At 44.4% G+C, this 18,114-nt stretch overlaps 1 protein-coding gene across 2 annotated transcripts; it reads right to left on the bottom strand.

Moving 5' to 3' along the window:
* Positions 1-263: 263 nt before the first annotated feature.
* ENSA (endosulfine alpha) lies at positions 264-11,087 on the bottom strand. 2 transcript variants are annotated; one of them, XM_019432775.2, is made up of 4 exons: positions 10,893-11,085; positions 7,799-7,924; positions 6,345-6,511; positions 264-3,352 (listed from the first exon to the last, which is right to left on the bottom strand). In XM_019432775.2, the coding sequence occupies exons 1-4, from the start codon at positions 10,947-10,949 to the stop codon at positions 3,337-3,339; spliced, it is 366 nt and encodes a 121-aa protein (XP_019288320.1). In that variant the 5' UTR covers positions 10,950-11,085; the 3' UTR covers positions 264-3,336. The 2 variants fall into 2 exon arrangements, with proteins under 2 accessions (XP_019288320.1, XP_053745923.1); XM_053889948.1 differs by lacking the exon at positions 264-3,352 and adding an exon at positions 4,223-5,685 and having other exon boundaries at positions 10,893-11,087.
* Between the last annotated feature and the right edge of the window lie 7,027 nt (positions 11,088-18,114).

Here is an 18,114-nt window from a genome sequence, read left to right as displayed (position 1 = left end):
TTACTGCTTTAGTTTCCTCACTTGGACAATGGCAGCAGTAAGACTGCCTTCTCATGGAGCTGCTGTGAGGGTGTGTTAAGCACTCGGCACGGGGCTTGACACACCGTAAGTGCTCAAAACATTTAGCAATTATTATTTGCTCATCCCCATTCCTCTATGTAGCTAGGCCTACTTGGGTACTACCCAAGTTCAACACGGTAGCATGATTTCTTCACATGGAAAAAGGAAGCACCCACATATCACTTATATTTTAGCACAGCACCTGGCATATTTTGGGCTTTTATTAAGTAATCAGACTGGACAATTTCATTTCCACCACCAGTATTTACCTAATGACTGCAGCCCTTTGGATGTTCCCTTCTTGGGATTCTTTTACTACAGATGGACTGATGATATGCTGCCTTGCATTATGTGTAGAAGCATCGTCTCAATGAGGCTTCAAGTTCCTTCAGGGCAGACACCATCTCTTACATTGTCTATCTGCCCAACAACAGCTAATATTTCTAATTGCAAAGTGAGGGTTCAGCAGTTACTGGTGAATGAAAATATTCTTGTCCAAGAACGGGAGGCCTCACCTCATCATTAGTAAGTCCCCAGTCTCTTAAGAAAAGTTAGCTAACAACCCTTCTCCTGATTCTCCTTCCCTTAGAAGAATTCTGCTTAGAACTCTGCTTAGAATTTGCATTTATTTGTATGCCTCTGTCAAGTCCTAGCTTCCCTTTCCTAGTTAACCCCCGTCAAGGCCCAGTAGAGGGCACTATACACCCGAGGACTGCTCGTGTGAGTACTGCTGGCTCACTGCAGATATTCTCAATGGAAAGGCTCCAAGTTTTTTTTCTTTTGCCTGCATTTTCCATGCCCAGGCCACATTAGCTTAAAATAAATGCTGCTGGACAATAATAATGGTGACTTCATCCCTGCCACCCTGTATATCAGATGGTCAAGACGCCTGTCAGTACAATCATCACTCAACTATGTTGGAGAAGTGGAAGAACCCTTACCTCACTCTTTGGGATGTGGGCAGGAATAGCTACTTGAGGCACTGCAGAGCAATCTGTCCTGCTTGCCTGGCCCTGTAGTATGGGGGTGAGGGAGAAGGAATGGCAAGGTTCTACACTAAAATAGAGATAGCCACAGTCCTTTCTCAGCCCCTCAGGATCCCTCAAGGCTACAGCTTAGAACTAAGGACCAGGGAAGCCAGAAATATTAGAAAAGTCATATATATAAGCCGAGAGACTATCTCGATCTCTTCAGCAACCTAACTTTGCCACCTCCTAAATAACTTCTACACTTCAACTTTATCTGTATTAAAACGAACCTGCACCAAATGATCCCACATTCAGCCTCCCTGATTTCACTCCCCAGCTGTATCCACCTGGCAAACATACACTAGGGAAGTCATGCTCAAAAAGAAGTCATGGGATTGGCTGAAGGGGAATAAAGATGAGAAGACTAACCCCACTACAGTAAACATTCTATTTGTGTGTGTACAGCTCATAGCTTTGAGTCTGTAAGTTTCAAGTATGTGAACTTTTGCAGATGTTTTCTTTCACAAAGACAATAAACCCCACAATGGTAGGGAATGTCTTTAATGTACCTCCATACCACCTGGCTGGCTCAGTGTCTAGCATGCGGTTCAGAAAGGCTGATGGCTAAGAGGCATCACCATCCCCTGGCTAAAGCAGAAGACAGCAAGTCTGTAACATCCTGAGGAACTGAAAACATATTTGGAAAACTTCTGATTAAAGAGAAAGAATGAGTTAGATACTGAGAATCACGTTCCTAGTCTAGTTTAAAATTACCCGTCCCCTTCAAAAAGATGGAGAGTTCGCTGGAATATCTATGTCTCCTGGACTTTATCTTCCTTGATGCATACTCATTTGAGAAGCCAATCACATTTGGGAAAATATCAAACTCTCCTACTCAAGTTGGGCAAAATGCGCAAGTAGATTTCATCTACTGTATGTGAATGTTGGTGTGTGTCACGGAGAGGCAGGTGAGTTTGTTTCTCCTTTGGTAATGTTTCTTTTCTAGGTTACATTCACAGGCAATTTTTAACTTCTTGCAGCGGCAGGATTCCAGTGATACTTGTGACAATGGTGCGGAAGTAAGTCACTCTGCCTCCTGCTGGCCACAAACAGAAAGGTTGAGCTTTTGGCTTATGACCAGAGGTCACATTTCTCCTTCACAGACTTAAGAACTTATGAAGGAATGGAAGACTAAAAGGGAAAAGGAAGAGTGGGCTTCCTTTTTTGCTTAGCCTATACTAAGCTCTAGGTGTTAATAAACTAGATCAGATTCCTTATTTTGTGAACCAAAACCCGAGGTTGACAGATCTTCTACACTAGCTACACAAACAAAAGGGATGGACAGGAGTCCGGAAAAGCCCTGATCTATACGCCAATAACCCTGTTCCCTCTCCCTGAGTGATGGAAGCGGCAAGCCCAGTCACATCCTGTATTAAGGGCCCCTGTTCCTTAGAACTCAGGGCCCCATACCAGCTTCTCCCCTGAATGCTGTCTTCAGTTTCATTTTCTTCCCTTTCCCCAAACCCCAATAAAACACACCAACTGCTTCAGAATATTTCTGGGTTGTGTTTTTTTGTGGGTCATCTTCTTTTTTTTTTTTTTTTTTTATTTCAAATACTCAAAAAGTCCCCTGGGCTCTGTGGGGCTCCCCACACTCATGGCCCCTTTCCCCACACTCACTGCCCTTTTTTTCCCCACAGCAAATCTATTTCAAGGACAGCACTTTTTAAAATGAACAATTAACATTGGGTTCTCAGCTTGCTCTGCGGGACCAGAGGGGCTGTTTGCTTCTGTCATCTTTAGATGGACAGTTTCTTTTATCTGACCCCAGGTCCCCAGCCACATCCAAGCAAACAAGGCATTTTTCTACAGAGCTGAATCAGAACTCTTCATCTGGAATCTGCTCCACTCCTCCCCCTTACACCCATCCCACACCAGCCACATGGTTGGGAAGGAAGATAGTCAGGAATGTTTTTATCAACTCCAAGTCCTATTTCATATCCCCCACAAATTTCCCATCCCACCCTCTCAAACACCAACCCCCCCACCCCACCCCCCACCCACCAGGATTTCACTGAGATTTCTCCCCACAATTATTTGGAAAAAAGGTAAACAAAAAAGGTTCAGGGTCTTGGTGCTCAGCCCAAGGGGCTCCATGCGCTGGGACACCGACGGGCAGGGGCTTCTGCCTCTCCAGCCCGCACCCGAGCCACCTCCTGACCCCTGGCTGCCAAAGCAGGGAGGGGCAGGAGCCAGCACAGGACCCAGGAGGGCAGCGTCTCAGGATCTGGCGGAGCCCCGGGCAGCATCATTCAACTTGGCCACTGCGGACGAACACAGAAGAAGAAAAAGAAAACACTGTCAAGTAATAAGGGAAAAAATTCGAAGTTCCATCCCAGTCCCTACCCCATGACTCTTCCACACTTAACAATCATTAGGCTACCTGGCACATGCCTGAATCTGATCCACAGAGAGCTGGGGAGGGAGGGGGGAAGGGAGGGGGGAAGGGAGAGAGAGGTAGAGAAGAGAGAAGAGGAGAAGGGGGAGGGGAGGGAAGGAGAGGGGAGAGAGAGAGGGAGGGAGAGGGAGAAGGGTGGTGGTGGTGGGGGGGAGGGAATTTCAGTTTTTTTCTATCCACAAAAAGTGTTCTTTACCTTTTTGGAGATACCCATGAAAGCAATACAGAAAATTCTTTAGACAAAGATCACAATAACTGGAGGTTTGCAGGGCCATAAGCTGCCTGGCTTAGAGCAGGCTTGGTTTCACAGGCATGGCCACAGTCAGCTGTACGCAGCAGCAGAGACTGACAGGGGGCTAAGAGTGATGAGGTGGTGACAGCATGTAGTCCACGGCCAGACAACACACGTGTTGTCCTGAGTGGATTTAATAATCTAGGTTTAATCAAAGCAATTTGGATCTGGATTTGGGAATGACCCTTCTTTGCCATGGACGTGATGTATTTCATGCTGTGGAAATAGGTGGCAAATACAAAATGTAGCTTGTTTCTTTGTTTCTTATCCTTGAAGATGACCAGGTAGAGAAAGAGCAAGATCAACAGTTTCCTGATTTCCCTATTTTTTCTATTCCTTCCTAAAAACCAGACTTGTGACCTCAGTCTTGAAGATTCAAATGACCAATAGAGAAAGCAGCTGAGACAGAAAAGAAAAAAGTACAAAATTCGAGAAGATCGGAGATGAAGAAAACGTACAAAATTATATATATATTTATATATATAATAACATGACATATCTATGTACAACATGGCTGGGACAGTTGAGGAAACTATACAAGGATGTTCAGCATTTTCCCCTTCCCACAAGGACTTTAGACTAAGGAAGACAGCATGAGGAATGAAGCAAGAAACACAAAAATTATATACAATTACAAGTGACAGTTAAGGAGTTTGGGGGCCAGGAAATCCAGGGATCCTGCTCTCTCCCTTCCTTCCTTACCAACTCTCTCCTACCCCATCTGAGTGACTGCCTGAAAAGTGAATGGCTGGTCAGGAAAGGAGTATACACACCTGCCAATCACTCTGCATGTGCACCAGCAAGTTCATGGTCATTCTCCTGCTAAATCTTTTCTTTTTTTTAAGTTTTATTTAAGTACTCTCTACACCCCACATGGGGCTCGAACTCGCGCACGCTCTTCCGACTGAGCCAGCCAGGCACCACGGGTCATTCTCATCAGCCCAAAGGTTTGATGTATTAGGATTTGTGAGGTGAGAGGGCGAGAGAGAATTACAGAATCTTGTCCTCTTAAACAGTTAGTTGTTGCCCTGGCTCTCTCTGTCATAACCAGCAGGATTCAGGCCAAGCTAGTGATAAGCAGACTGAAGACGCTGGCCACCCGTACCCCTCTCCTCCATCTGCTCTTGAATCTCCACTGCTGCTTCTCATCCCACAAGAGCTGAGTTACTGAGCCCTAGGAAGGCAGAGATTTATCAGTGCTCCATTTCTCGCCCCCTGACCATCTTCCTCCACCAGCTTCCTCCACGGTGAATCATCTCCTAGGAACCTGCTGCTCCAGCCCCACCACAGTACCGAGGCCTGGAGGCTGGCTCAGATTGCCCCTTTTTTTCTGGTCTCCTTAGCAGTACGCCTGGCATCTGATCACATCTGAAACATGGGACTCTACATGTGCGTGACTAAGCACGTGTCCTCAGGCCTGCAGCCTGGCTCCCAGAGCAGCTTTTTAGCAGCAAAGGCCCAGACTGGGGGCCAGGAAAGTGGGTGGGGGTAGAGGCAAGAAGCTTTCATAGAAGCTAGCTTCTTAGAACTTTTCCCTTGGCCTTAAGTCCATGATACTTATGAGGCCCTCTTGCCTGAATTTATAATCCCCAAATCTCAACTTCCTCTCTCCCCATGTAGTCCTCTAATGGTTCCCCTTTGTAGGCTCACTCACAGGCCTTCCTCACTTAGTTTTACAATGAATAGCACAGACTTTTTTTCAGCTGGCAGTTACAGGATTTTAAAATTCTAACCCATCTTATCTATATTCAGCTCTTTTACAGATGAGGAAATAGAAATCCACAGAGGTTAAATGACCAAGGTTACATATCAGTTCTGCTGAGATGGAGTGCAACTAAAACCCAGATATCTTGACTCCAAAGCCAGTGCGAATCTTTCTACTATCCCATATTTTCGAAAGCAACATGCTGGAAGAGAGAGAGAAGGTGCCCATTTCATGTGAATGAAGTTCTCCAATCTTTACATTATTTAAGAGCCACGGTAACCTGTAAGAGACACTCACTGAGTAAGGGAGGTTAGGTGGGCACTGTAGTTTTAGGCAAGCAAATCAGTTTTTCTTTTTGAGGGTTCTCTAAACCTGACATAATGGAAACACAAAGCAATAGCAGCCTAAGGGAAAAAACACTTAGAAGCACAGAAAACAGATCTCATTCAGTCTACCTTTCCCAGCTATGTCGGATTAGCTTCTAGATGGAAATCTACTATATTATTCCCAAGGCTTAGCCTAACCAATTTTGGGATATTCTCTTCCAAAAGGAGAAATCACATCTCCCCAGTTTCTCATACAAAAGAAAAAGAGCATTTGCAGCATTATCCAATCCTAGCCTCTTATTTCTGGGCCCCTACCTGGGCTACAGTGAGGGTGCGAAAATCTCAATTTAATCAAAGAAATGAACTCAGAGCCCCTTTTCAACCCACATCACCTTCTCAGCAGCCCCCAGGAGAATCACAGTCATTTCTGGCTAGCAAGCTGAGAAGATCTATCTAGGTGCTCATTTCATCCCTGCCTATGATATATTAAAGTCCAGTGGGTGAGGAAGGGGAGAGAAGGGGGGGCCCAGGTTACCCCGCAAGCTTGCTGGTGACGAGTGAGGACTTTCTCTGGGGCAGGTCCTGTGGGGTGGGGATGTGGTCACCAGTCACCAGATTCTTGTCCGGTCCTGCACTTGGCAGCTGCTTGTTCTTCATCTTGGCTTTGGCCATGTTGTAGTCTCCTGAGTCAAAGTACTTTTGCTAGGAGACAAGAGGGATGTTTAGGTGAGTGAGGAACTCTGGCCTTCCTCGAAAGCAAGGAGACCCACATCCATTATAAACCCTCATCAATGCTTAGATTTTTCCAGTCTTCCTTGATTAACCTCATTACACACATAGTTTAGCATTAATTACATGTACTTATGTCTTGTCTCCAATGTGTTCTGGCATTTCAGGTTGTAGGCAGTTTCCTAGCTACAGTAGACATTTTATGAGCAAAGAGATAGCCCCTACATCCTTTATACACCCATCAATACAGGATGGTTCAACCAAATTACTGGCTATTCATTAAGGCTTACTGAGGACCTATTAGTCTCCAATGGGCTTAGTCCTGGGGAAATTAACAAGACATACAGAAGTGTCAATCTGGAGCTATCCTAGCAATCAGCAGGAGATCAACCTCAAGCCTACAACCTCAAAATTAAAAATGATTCCCTCAGACCATGAATAGAAACGGTTTGTTCATGAGGATAATGTACTTTTCCTCTGACTCCCACTGCTCCCACACATGTTCCATGGCTATGACAGCCTGCCCACGCCTGCCTTGCCTGCAGCAAGGTAAACTGCAAATCAGCATCACATCATCATCTGTGCCTAAGACTCAATAACTAGGATTCTCCACAGGGATCTGTTTCACTGTCTATTTCATCCACACCTGGGAACGCCCTCAGGCAGTTTACTGCCTTACAATCTCTCAATTAGCTTCAGGTACCTATGGGGACTGAGAAACCTGATTGGGAGCTAGATGGCTATGAAAGCAGACCCTCCCTTGGTGAGGACCACCACTCTGGATGGAAAAATAAGTCTCTTGAGAGAGCACAGTTAATGGGTGGTGCTAATTTCAAGGGTCTGAAGAAAGCTATTCATTTCAAGCTGAAGAAATCTATAGGACAGATGGTTTGATCTTTTTTTTTGAAATCATGCACCCCAAAACTTAGCTCTAATCTTAAAAAGTGCAGTCCTAAAACTCCCACCATTTAAACAGGCAAATGCCTGGGGGAGTCAGCATTTCAGTTTCTAACATCCTTCCTTCCCCCAATCCTCCAATGCCCCCCACATCCAAATGTCTCAACATTAAGCCTTCATACCCTGTATGATACCATATTAGGGATTTACAATAATTTGCCTCGCTCTTTACAAGTTTTTAATTCCTCTCTACTACTGCCCAACAGCAGAACCTCTGGATAAACATTCAGAAGAAGCTCTACAGATCTCATCACTAAAGACCCTTTTGGCTCCAGTAAGAGGATAAGAGATTGGGTCCCATACCCCTTTCTGGAGTCTCTTCATGAGGAAGTCGGAGCCTCCAGGCTTTTGTCCTAGGCTTGGGTATTTGGCCTTTAGCTTTGCCTCCTCAGCTCTCTCAGGGAGAATACCTTCTTTCTCCTGTGTGTCCTGGAGGAAACAAATGGGCCAATTAAATTAAAAATTGAGAAGCAAGGGCACCTGGGTGGCTCAGTCAGTTAAGTGGCTCAGGTCATGATCTCATGGTTTGTGAGTTTGAGCTCCACATTGGGCTTTGCACTGATAGTTCGGTGCAAACTGGGGATTCTCTCTGTCTTGTTTCTCTCTCTCTGTGTCCCTCTCCCACTCACACTATGTCTCTCTCAAAATAAACCTAAAAAAAAAAAAGTTTTTATTTTTAAGAGAGCATGTGAGTAAGTGTGCGCATGCTCCAGGGCAGGGGAGGGGCAGGAGAGAAAGGGAGACAGAGGATCCAAAGCGACTCTGCGCTGAGAGCAGAGGGCCTGATGGGGGGCTTGAACTCACGAATGGTGAGCCGACCTGAGCCCAAGTCAGACGGTTAAACTACTGAGCCACCCAGGTCCCCCATAAATAAATAAAAAAATTGGGAAGCAACCCTTCTAATATCTAGAATTTTTTAATGTTTATTTATTTTTGAGAGAGACAGAGTGTGAGGGGGTTAGGGGCAGAGAGAGAGGGAGACGCAGAATCCGAAGCAGCCTCCAGGCTCCGAGCTGTCAGCACAAAGCCTGACACGGGGCTCGAACTCACAAACCGTAAGAATGTGACCTGAAGTCATGGGATGCATAACCAACTGAGCAACCCAGGAGCCCCTAGTAACTTTATACTATCAACTTTTCCTGGAAATCTACCCTCTTGTGAATATACTGTCTCTACCCTGTTCCTAAACAAACCTAGACTTTTGTTCAAATCTTTAAAGCTCAAGATAACTGTATTGTGAGAAAACACACACACACACTCTGCCTCTCACACTACGCTTAAGGAACCACTTCAGTGACTTGGAGTTAAAAATAATACCTAAACACAATTTTTCAATCAAGAGCAAACCATAGCTTATTCAGCAAAGGAGCTGGGAAAGAAAGAAAAGAGCTAACTAGGGCTTCTGGTGATCCAAGAGGAGTAGGAAAGTTCCCTGGCTATCCCTAACACACAGTACAGGTCAAACAGGAAATCAAAGGGGATAATTCTGCTGAGATGTTCCCTTTTACCGAGAGTCTAAGGCAGTCATCTGATTTAAGCCTCTCTGAGCTATGTGGCCTTCTCCAAATGTCTCTACCTTAATAAAGGAACAACGTTGCTTCAGCATTTCCATAAACCTTAGGTAGGAAGGTAACAGGTAAAGAGATAAAAATGACACTATTTTTAACCTCAAGAAAATTAAGACACAGGAGGTTCACTAGTATTTACCCACAGTTTTTGCCAAAAGGTCAACACCTTCCCCAGTGGGGCAAGTGATGGAAGTTTAGGGAACATGCCAAGAACTTGGAATTGGCTTGCAGGGGCTCTCACAGTAGTTATTACTCTCTTCTTGTTTTTGTGGGCCCCAATGCCCTTTTCTTTAGTGACTTTTTAAAGGGACCTAAAGCCGGGGTGCCTGGGTGGCTCAGTTGGTTAAACATTTGACTCTTGGTTTCTGCTCAGGTCATGATCTCATGGTTTGTGAGTTCAAGCCCTGAGTTGGGCTCTGCACTGACTAAGGAGCCTGCTTGGGATCCCCTCTCCCTCTTTCTCTCAAAATAAATAAATTAAAAAACATTTTTTAAAAAAGGACCTAAGGGGGTGCCTGGGTGGCTCAGTCGATTAAGCGTCCGACTTCGGCTCAGGTCATGATCTCGTGGTCCATGGGTTTGAGCCCCGCGTGGGACTCTATGCTGACAGCCTGGAGCCTGGGGCCTGCTTCGGATTCTGTGTCTCCCTCTCCTTCTGCCCCTCCCCACTCCTCTCAAAAAAATAAATGTTAAAAAAATTATTTAAAAAAGGACCTAGGGGCACCTGGGTGGCTCAGGAGGTTAAGCGCCTGACTTCTGCTCAGGTCGTGATCTTACGGTTAGTGGGTTCGAGCTCCGCATCAAGCTCTCTGCTGTCAGCACAGAGCCTGTTTCAGATCCTCTGTCCCTCCTATCTCTGCCTCTCCCCCGCTCACAAGTGCCTCCCCTGCGGGAGGGAGGGAGGGAGGGAGGAAGGGAGGGAGGGAGGAAGGAAAGACCTAAGAAAGAAAGGAAGAAAGAGAAAAGAAAGACCTAAGGCAATTTGTGTCTCTTTTTAATGTAATTATATTCCCTTCCCTTGAAAATCTGGCAGATATATCAGGTGGCTTTCACAATGCTCTGAGCCCAGTACTAAATGTTGTAAGTCAAATACAAGCCCCAAGAAGAGGTTTATTTGGGGTGTTTTCATCACAGAATTGTGGGTGAACTAAGTCCCATTGCCTTGGAAGTCGGGGTCGTGGTGGAAATAGGGTGGAGTCTCTCTTGTCACGATTCCTTTCGTGTCTTTCCTAGGTTTAATCTCCATTATGCTTTATCGATCTCTAGTCCTCTTCAGTCCTGTTAGTTCCCAATTGAGGCTGGGGAACAGTGGGACCCCAACCGTCAAAATAGGTCTCTTGAGAAAGTTGCCCGCCTTAAAGTAGCCATGATTAATAATTACTTCTCCCTTCGCCCAATGCTGGTCCTTTTTAATCGTCTCTACTTCCACCTGTATCCTTCTGATTGGGAACCCAGCCTAGCTGCTGGGCCTTTTACCCCTCTCTACCAATAACACACATCGCTTCTCAGGACCACCTGCCCCCTTTCATTCACCCAGTCTTTCCAAACACCCGCCCCGCACCCAAGTTTGGCCAATGATAGCACCTTTTCAATGTGTTGAGCAGTAGGCCTATTGGCCAATCAGAAAGAGTAAAGCACTGACTGACAACGGGCCCAACCAACCAGCCCCAGAGCTGCAAGCTGTGTTAAAGCTCACCCTGCGTGACGCAAGAAGTGGCCAACCCCTGCAGAGCCTGAGACCATGGCGACCAATCCGCACTGGTGGGAGACCGTCTCCCGCCCCATCACGGTCGCCCCCAGCTCGCCGGCCCGCACCCCCTCCATTTCACCTGCTTCTCCTCGCCGGTCTCCTCCGCAGGGTTCTCCTCTTCTTGTTTCTGGGACATGGCGGGACCAGGACTGTGAAGTGTAGGGGGCCCGGGAAGTCAACCGGAGAAGGGAAGGGGGAGGGGAAACGGGGACAACCTGCGCTGCTTCTTCGGCTCCTGTCACTAGGGTTGCTCAGTCAAAATGGCGGCCCCTGCCTGTGACGTTATGGCCGCCCCTTCCTATGGGAGCCAATGGGAGTGAGGTAGATAGGGCAATGACGTAACGATCTGCCAATAGTCGCTGGCTAGAGGTGGGTTCTTTGAAGGCGACAGGCAAGCTGGAACACCAATGTGGACACAGAGTGAGCTCCGAGGACCAATTGGGAGCCCGTGGGGGTGTTAGCGGGCGGCGCAGCTAGCTTTGGCATTTTTGCTCCTTTGGTGGGACGAGACTTCTTTCTGTCTAACGGCCCGGCACCCAGAAGGCTTTGCTGAGCTTCAAACTGGAGAGTGAAAAGATGGGAACCTTTCATTTTCAGATAAAGAGGATTAAGCTTTGTGCAGTGTTAGCAGAAAGCTCTCAATCTTCAGAAAATAATTTGGAAGTCAGAGTATACCTTAAATTGGTACTCAACACTGTTGCCATGTATGTACTTGGTGTTTGGAGGGGAGATACTGGGACCCCAAACCAAGTTGTCTTGCACAGAAGGCTTTACGTTCCATGATTTAACTCTTCTGTACAGTTTTTTACTTGTTCAGGGTCAGCCCATGGAGACTAAGTTCTTTGAAACGGAGAGCACAGTTCTAGGTATATGGTAAACATTTAGTAAATACAGTTAACACTAGTTAACGTATCCTGAGTCACAGTTCAACAGTATTTCTTGAGCGTCAGTGTGTAGATGGTAATATATTAGTTTTACGGGGGTACGTATAGAATAAGACAGTCTCTGCTCTTAGCTTAATGGACATGTGTGGAGGGGTTTCACAGTGTACCAGGTGTACCCTCAGATTAAGTAGACACATCCTCCTGGAGTGTCAGTCCACATTTTTATATTAAAAACAAACATTAGTTTAATACTAATAACACTGAAAAATTCATATTAAAGTTTAATTTTCCAGGCAGCTTCTTGTGACAGCCTTGGGGCTATCTGTTCATTTTTTTGTATAATTAGGTGTACTTCTGGAAAAGTCTGAGAAGCACTGTAATACGCAATTATACCAGGCAAAATCTGGTAAGCATTGAAATAAAAGTGTTAATAAAGTGTTATAGGGGTTCGTAGGAAGAGTCATATTCAGTTTAGATTCCCTACCACCTGTGACCAAGAAAAAAAAAAAGACTTCATGGGGTGGGGGGTGGCACTTGAAATAAGGTTTTTTTTTTGTTTTGTTTTTTATTCAAGTAAACTCTACATTCAACGTGAGACTCAAACTCATCAACCAGCTTGTGACTGAATTAGCCAGGTCTCCCTGAGATAAGTTTTAAAGAACTCATCAGTTTTCTGGGTAAAGGTGAAGGAAGGAAGGGTATTCCAGGTGATAGGTGCAACACAAAGGCTAGAAAAATAGAATCGAGTGCAGAACATGGAGGGCTTTGAATGCCAGGATAAGGCACTTGTGAATAATTTAGTAATCCATGAGAGAGACATTTAAGGTTTTTAGGCCAGAGAGTGGGCAGATCAGAACTTCCCCTTTAGGAAGATTCATTTGGAGATAATGAATAAAAATAATTCAGAATTCCATGCAGAAAGACCCCAGAAGTGGCAGTCTAGCAAGGAGTGCACTACAATACTCTAGGTGGAAGAGAATTGGGATTTAAACTAGAAATGTGGTAGTTTATAGAAAACTGTGAACATAATTGAGAAAGTCTGTGTCTATGAGATTCACAGCTGAGTGAATACAGGGAATGAGGTGGCCATGTGTTTCAGGGTAATATTGCAGAAATAATTCAAGAAGTCAATATGAGAATGGAATTGGAAACAGAAAATGAGGAGTTCAGCTTTGAGAACATTGACTTTTTAAGACAAATGGGCCATTTGGTGGAGTTATCCAGTCAATGAAGCCTTTGGATAAATGACCCGAGATCTCCAGCATAGCTACCATTTTAGAGGTCTAGGAAATGTAGACCTAGAGTTTGGGAGAAAAGTAGAAGGTCACTATGAGCAAAACTTGGACTTCTTCATGTAAATGTAAGTAAAGTTGTGGAAGTAAATGAGATCACCTAAGGAGAATGAAAGAGTCCCAAGATGGAAAACTGGATAAAAGTTGGTAAGGGACACAGACACAAATGATCAGAGGGGTAAGGAGAAGAACCAGGAAAAAAGTGACAGAAGTTGAAGATGGAGGGGACAAAATTGCATGCAGTTAAAGAGTGAGGAAGTGATAGCAATATTCAACAGTAAAGCAGAGGAAGGAATTAGAATAATGAAGAGGAGGCAGAACTCTGTTTTCTTTTTGGGAAAACAGACACAATTCAAGCATGTTTTCAGAAAAGGGCAAGAGGCTAATTGAGAGAAACTAAAAAGGTAATGAATCCGTTTTGTTTCAGTTTATTTATTATTGAGAGAGAGACACACACAGAGCGTGAGTGGGGGAGGGGCAGAGAGAGAGTGAATCCGAAGCAGGCTCTGCACTGCCAGGGTAGAGCCTGATGCAGGGCTTGAACTGTGAGACCATGACCTGAGCCAAAGTCAGACACTTAATGAACTGAGCCACCCAGGTTCTGCTGTAATTATCCATTTTAAAGAGAAGATAAAGAATTAAAGTCTCAGGGGAGATCATTAGATCAAGAGGGAGAGAAACAGATGTGTTGAAGGGGAAATTGTACAGAGAGATTTTGAAGTAGTTAAACATTTAAGGAAGTCACGTTGAATGTCCTTGCTTTTCTGCGGTCAATCTTTTGAGAATAAAAAGGATGGCAGGGTGGGATAGAGAATCTAGGAAAGGTGGGGGTAGAAACAGCACTATAGAAAATAGCAATGATTCCTAAAAGATCTAAGATTAGATAGGTATGGATTTGTAGTAGTCTTAATCACCATGGCTTTGTGACTTTGGTCAATAACTCCTGGCTGTCTTGATGTGGAGAAAACAGCCAGCCTGTTAATAAGGACAAAGGACTGGTAAAGAAGGAACAGTGGAGGGAAGACAATGAGGAAGTCCATATTGGTTTGCCAGTTTGTTGAAATACCTGACCATAGCATTGAGGCTCTCTAGGAAGGATGGAATAGAAAGGCGATGGAGAACTGGGCATGACACAGAAGGAAGCTCAGATTTGGTGAGGATGCTAAGAGGCAGAAGAGTAGGAGGTCATAGTGAGGGGAATTTGAGGGTGTATCTAGGAAGGTGGAGAAATTGCAGGTTACGATGAGCTCCAGCCTATAATTGTAATTGATGGTAGATATGCAGGGATATAAAGTCACTGACTTTGATGTAATCAAGCACACGTGAAGTCACAAATGTTGAAGTCTCAGAGCATAATGATAGGGAAGGGGTTTAGGACAGGGTGACTGTGACCCATAGTCATAGGTGGGAATGAGCTATAAGTCTCCAATGTATGTATTTAAACACATAAGTCACCACATTGTGTGCCTTACATTGTGTAGAAAAACTACAGTATTAGGTAAGTATGTGTGACACCAAATGGGTTGTACTCATAAGTGTTTAAAAGATCATTTCTAGCTGAGCTGGGCAAGGAATGTTTCAGACAAGGCGGAACCTGAACCCAGACCCTAAGGATGAATAGGAAGGTTGGAGATTGGCAGAGGGTGGGGGAGGAAAGGAAGACAATTTAGAGGACAACCTTATCTTATAAAAGGTTAGAGGGTAACTGAAGACAATGGAAGAGGGAGAGGGAAACTATAGCAAGGGTAACAATTTCCTAGGGGGAGAGAGAGCCTGCTAGCCCAATCTGTATTTTTGAAAATCTCCCTAAGGACAGTCTATAAATAAGGCTAATCTAGGAACCTGTGTGGAAGCAGCAAACCATGAAGCTGTTCAGGTTGCCGGGGTCCTGAGGAGACTCGTAAGTCATAGTCAAGTGTTGGGGTTTCATGAGGACACGGGGAAACCTGATTTCAAGCAGGAAAATTGTACTGTTAGACGGGATTTGTAAAGACTTAACTGGAGTAGCTGGGTGGAGAGTGGACTGGAGGAAAGGCGAGACCAGCTGGACATCTGCCTGTGGTAGGCCAGGTGAGAGTTGAGGCCTGATCAAAGACAGAAGCCATGTAAATGAAGGAGCCGAAGAGACAAATGATACCGGAGGTGGGGAATAAAGATGAGAGAACCAAGGATGAATCCCAGGTTCCTGAGTGAAGTGCCATTTACAGAGAAGCAAATCCAAGAAGAGGCAATTGGAGGGAAGAAAGTAAGGAGAGAAGAAGACCTGAACTTCTTACCTTTTGGGTTTTTTTTCTTGCTTATGTCTGACTGTTTCAGGTCAGGACCTAAATATATTTACAGTATGGGATGGGATATCTGGGAATAACACTGTACAACTTGCCAATGCATAAGCTACTTTCTACAGAAGAATGGCCATAAAAACAAAAACAAAAAACATGAGACTGCAGAAATATCTGGGTCTCTTAGCACCCTCTGATGGGCCAAATTGAGAATATTAGGAAATTAACCAAGCTCTATCATCTCCTTGCCTCCTTAACAAACTTATACTCTTAGAACTGGCCCCAAGTGTAGCCTGAGGAAAGGAGCTAAGTGATCAAAATAATACAGTTAAAGATAAATTTCAAAAAAGGAAAAACATGTTGGGGCGCCTTGGAGGCTCAGTCTGTTAAGCATCTCTCCCCCTCCCTCCTCTGCCCCTCTCCTGCTTGTGCTCTCTCAAAGTGATAAACTTTAAAAAAAAAAAAAAAAGATTATCTTTTTCTCCCTCTGTCCCTCTCCCCCACCTGCTTGTATGCGCTCTCTCTAAAATTAAAAAAAAGAAAATTATGAGGAAAATCATAACTTACACAAATGATGGAACTAATAAGGTATTAAACTGGCTCAAAAGAGAATCTGAAGGGGCACCTGGGTGGCTCAGCTGTTTTAAGCGTCATGATCTCACAGTTCGTGAGTGTGAGCCCCACATCAGGCTCTGCACCGACAGCGTGGGGGCTGCTTGGGATTCTCTCTCTCCCTTCCTCGCTGGATCTCCCCTGCTCAGAGGGAAGGGAAAGGAAAGGAAAGGAAAGGAAAGGAGAGGAGGGGAGAGGGGAGAGGGGAGAGGGGAGGGGAGGGGGAGGGGGAGGGGGAGGGAAGCGAAGGGAAGGGAAGGGAAGGGAAGGGAGAAAGGAAAGGAGGAAGGAAAAGAGAGAGGAAGGAAGAGAAAAAGAAAGGAAAGAAGGAAGGAAGGAAAGAAGGAAAGAAGGAAGGAAAGAAGAAAGGAGAAAGAAGGTGAAAGAAGGAGAAAGAAGGAAAGAAAGGAGGAAAGAAAAAGACAGGAAGGAAGAAAGGAAGGAAGGAAGAAAGGAAGAAAGGAAACAGAAAAGGAAAGAAAGGAAAAGAAAAGGAAAGAAAAGAAAAAAGAGGAAAAAAAAAAGAAACCCTTCTGAAGGGGTAAAAGTCCCTAGATTCCTGAGTTTCTAAGGTAAGTTCAGATAAAATTTGCTCTATACTTAGGGAGGTTCAAGTAAGTTGAGAAAAACAAAGTGGTGGACAGACTACTGATATTCAGGGGGAAAGAACTACACAGAACATGTCTGTTTAAAAAGCTCTTTTGGAGTACTTGATCCCACCCCCCAAAGTTGAATCTACTTTTTTACAATTTGGAATATAAAGGAAACTGATGACATTGAGTTGGACTGCTAGAAATAGGAGATTTCTGCCAGGAAGTGACCCTCACTTTGTCTGACTTGCATTCTGAGATAATTTTACTGCTTCCTGGGAGAGATAGCTCCCTTTCTCACTTAAAACACAGTCATCCATGTCTGGTCTCTTTCCATTGGAACTCACTGGGGAGAAAAGGCAGACAGACCAAAGTCTTGGAAAGAACTGGGGACACAGGAACAGAGATTCATGTACACATGTAATAGGTAATAGGAAAATATTTAAAAAATAAGTTCTACCTAAGTTGTTTCAGCATTAAAACAATCTTTTTATTATTTAGAGTAAAACATTTTTAAATATCATATGAGTGAATATATGTCTACAGTTCTTTTAAGAACTGTGGAAAAGGGGAAGAACAAAATTTTTATCTTTTAATTAGAATCCTTTTTAGAGTTGTTAAAATTTGATGTCAGAAAACATACAATAAGAGAGTATTTAAAGTGTTATACAAAAACAAAAAACCCATTAGCCAGAAATTTTTTAAATTTTTTCTTTTTTTTAAGTTTATTTATTTTTGCAGAGACAGACAGACAAGAGCATGAGTGGGGGAGGATCAGAGAGAGAGGGAGACACAGAATCTGAAACAGGTGTCAGCACAGAGCCCGACGCGGGGCTCAAACTCACAGACAGCAAGATCATGACCTGAGCCGAAGTCAGGTGCTCAACCAACTGAGCCACCCAGGTGCCCCTTATTTGCTCACTTAAATGTGAGTTCTTGGGAGCCGAAATTGTGTCCTACACAACTTTTTATTGTCAGCACCTAGCAAGTGCCAGTTTTGGCACTTATAAGAGCCAAATTTGTAAGTACTCAATATTTTTGGGATGAACGAATTACAATAAAATATCAAGCAGTGTTCTCAAATTTTGACATGCAAGTTTTTGGAGACTGTGTTTATTCATTTTTTTAATGTTTATTCACTTTTTGAGAGAGACAGAGCATGAATGGAAAAGGGGCAGAGAGAGGAAGACACAGATTCCGAAGCAGGTTCCAGGCTCTGAGCTGCCAGCACAGAGCCCGACGCAGGGCTCGAACTCACGAACTGCGAGATCGTGACCTGAGCCAAAGTTGGAAGCTCAACCAACTGAGCCACCCAGTTGCCCCTGGAGACTGTGTTTAAAGTGCAGCTTCCTAAGCCTCTAACCCCAGAGAATGATTTACTAGGAACTTACATTTTCGTAAGGTACCCCCCACCCCCACCCCACAAGGTGATTTCAGTGCACTGCTCTTGGCACCATGTTTTGAGAAACACTGTATAAAGGATGACTTATGTGAACAATGTTTTGTTTGAAATAAAAAGAACAGGAAGTATAAACAATCCTAGTATATACATTTCTTATTGTTCCTTGTGCTGTAGACATTATAAAGAAGGGAAGAACAATACGCCTGTTATAAGCACAGTTATCTTTTTGTAGAGGCCACTTT

Source organism: Panthera pardus, unplaced genomic scaffold (assembly GCF_024362965.1).
Source record: "Panthera pardus isolate Hobbes unplaced genomic scaffold, ASM2436296v1 HiC_scaffold_11, whole genome shotgun sequence".
In the NCBI taxonomy this organism is placed as follows: Eukaryota; Metazoa; Chordata; class Mammalia; order Carnivora; family Felidae; genus Panthera; species Panthera pardus.
This window is presented reverse-complemented; position numbering and strand designations above follow the sequence as displayed.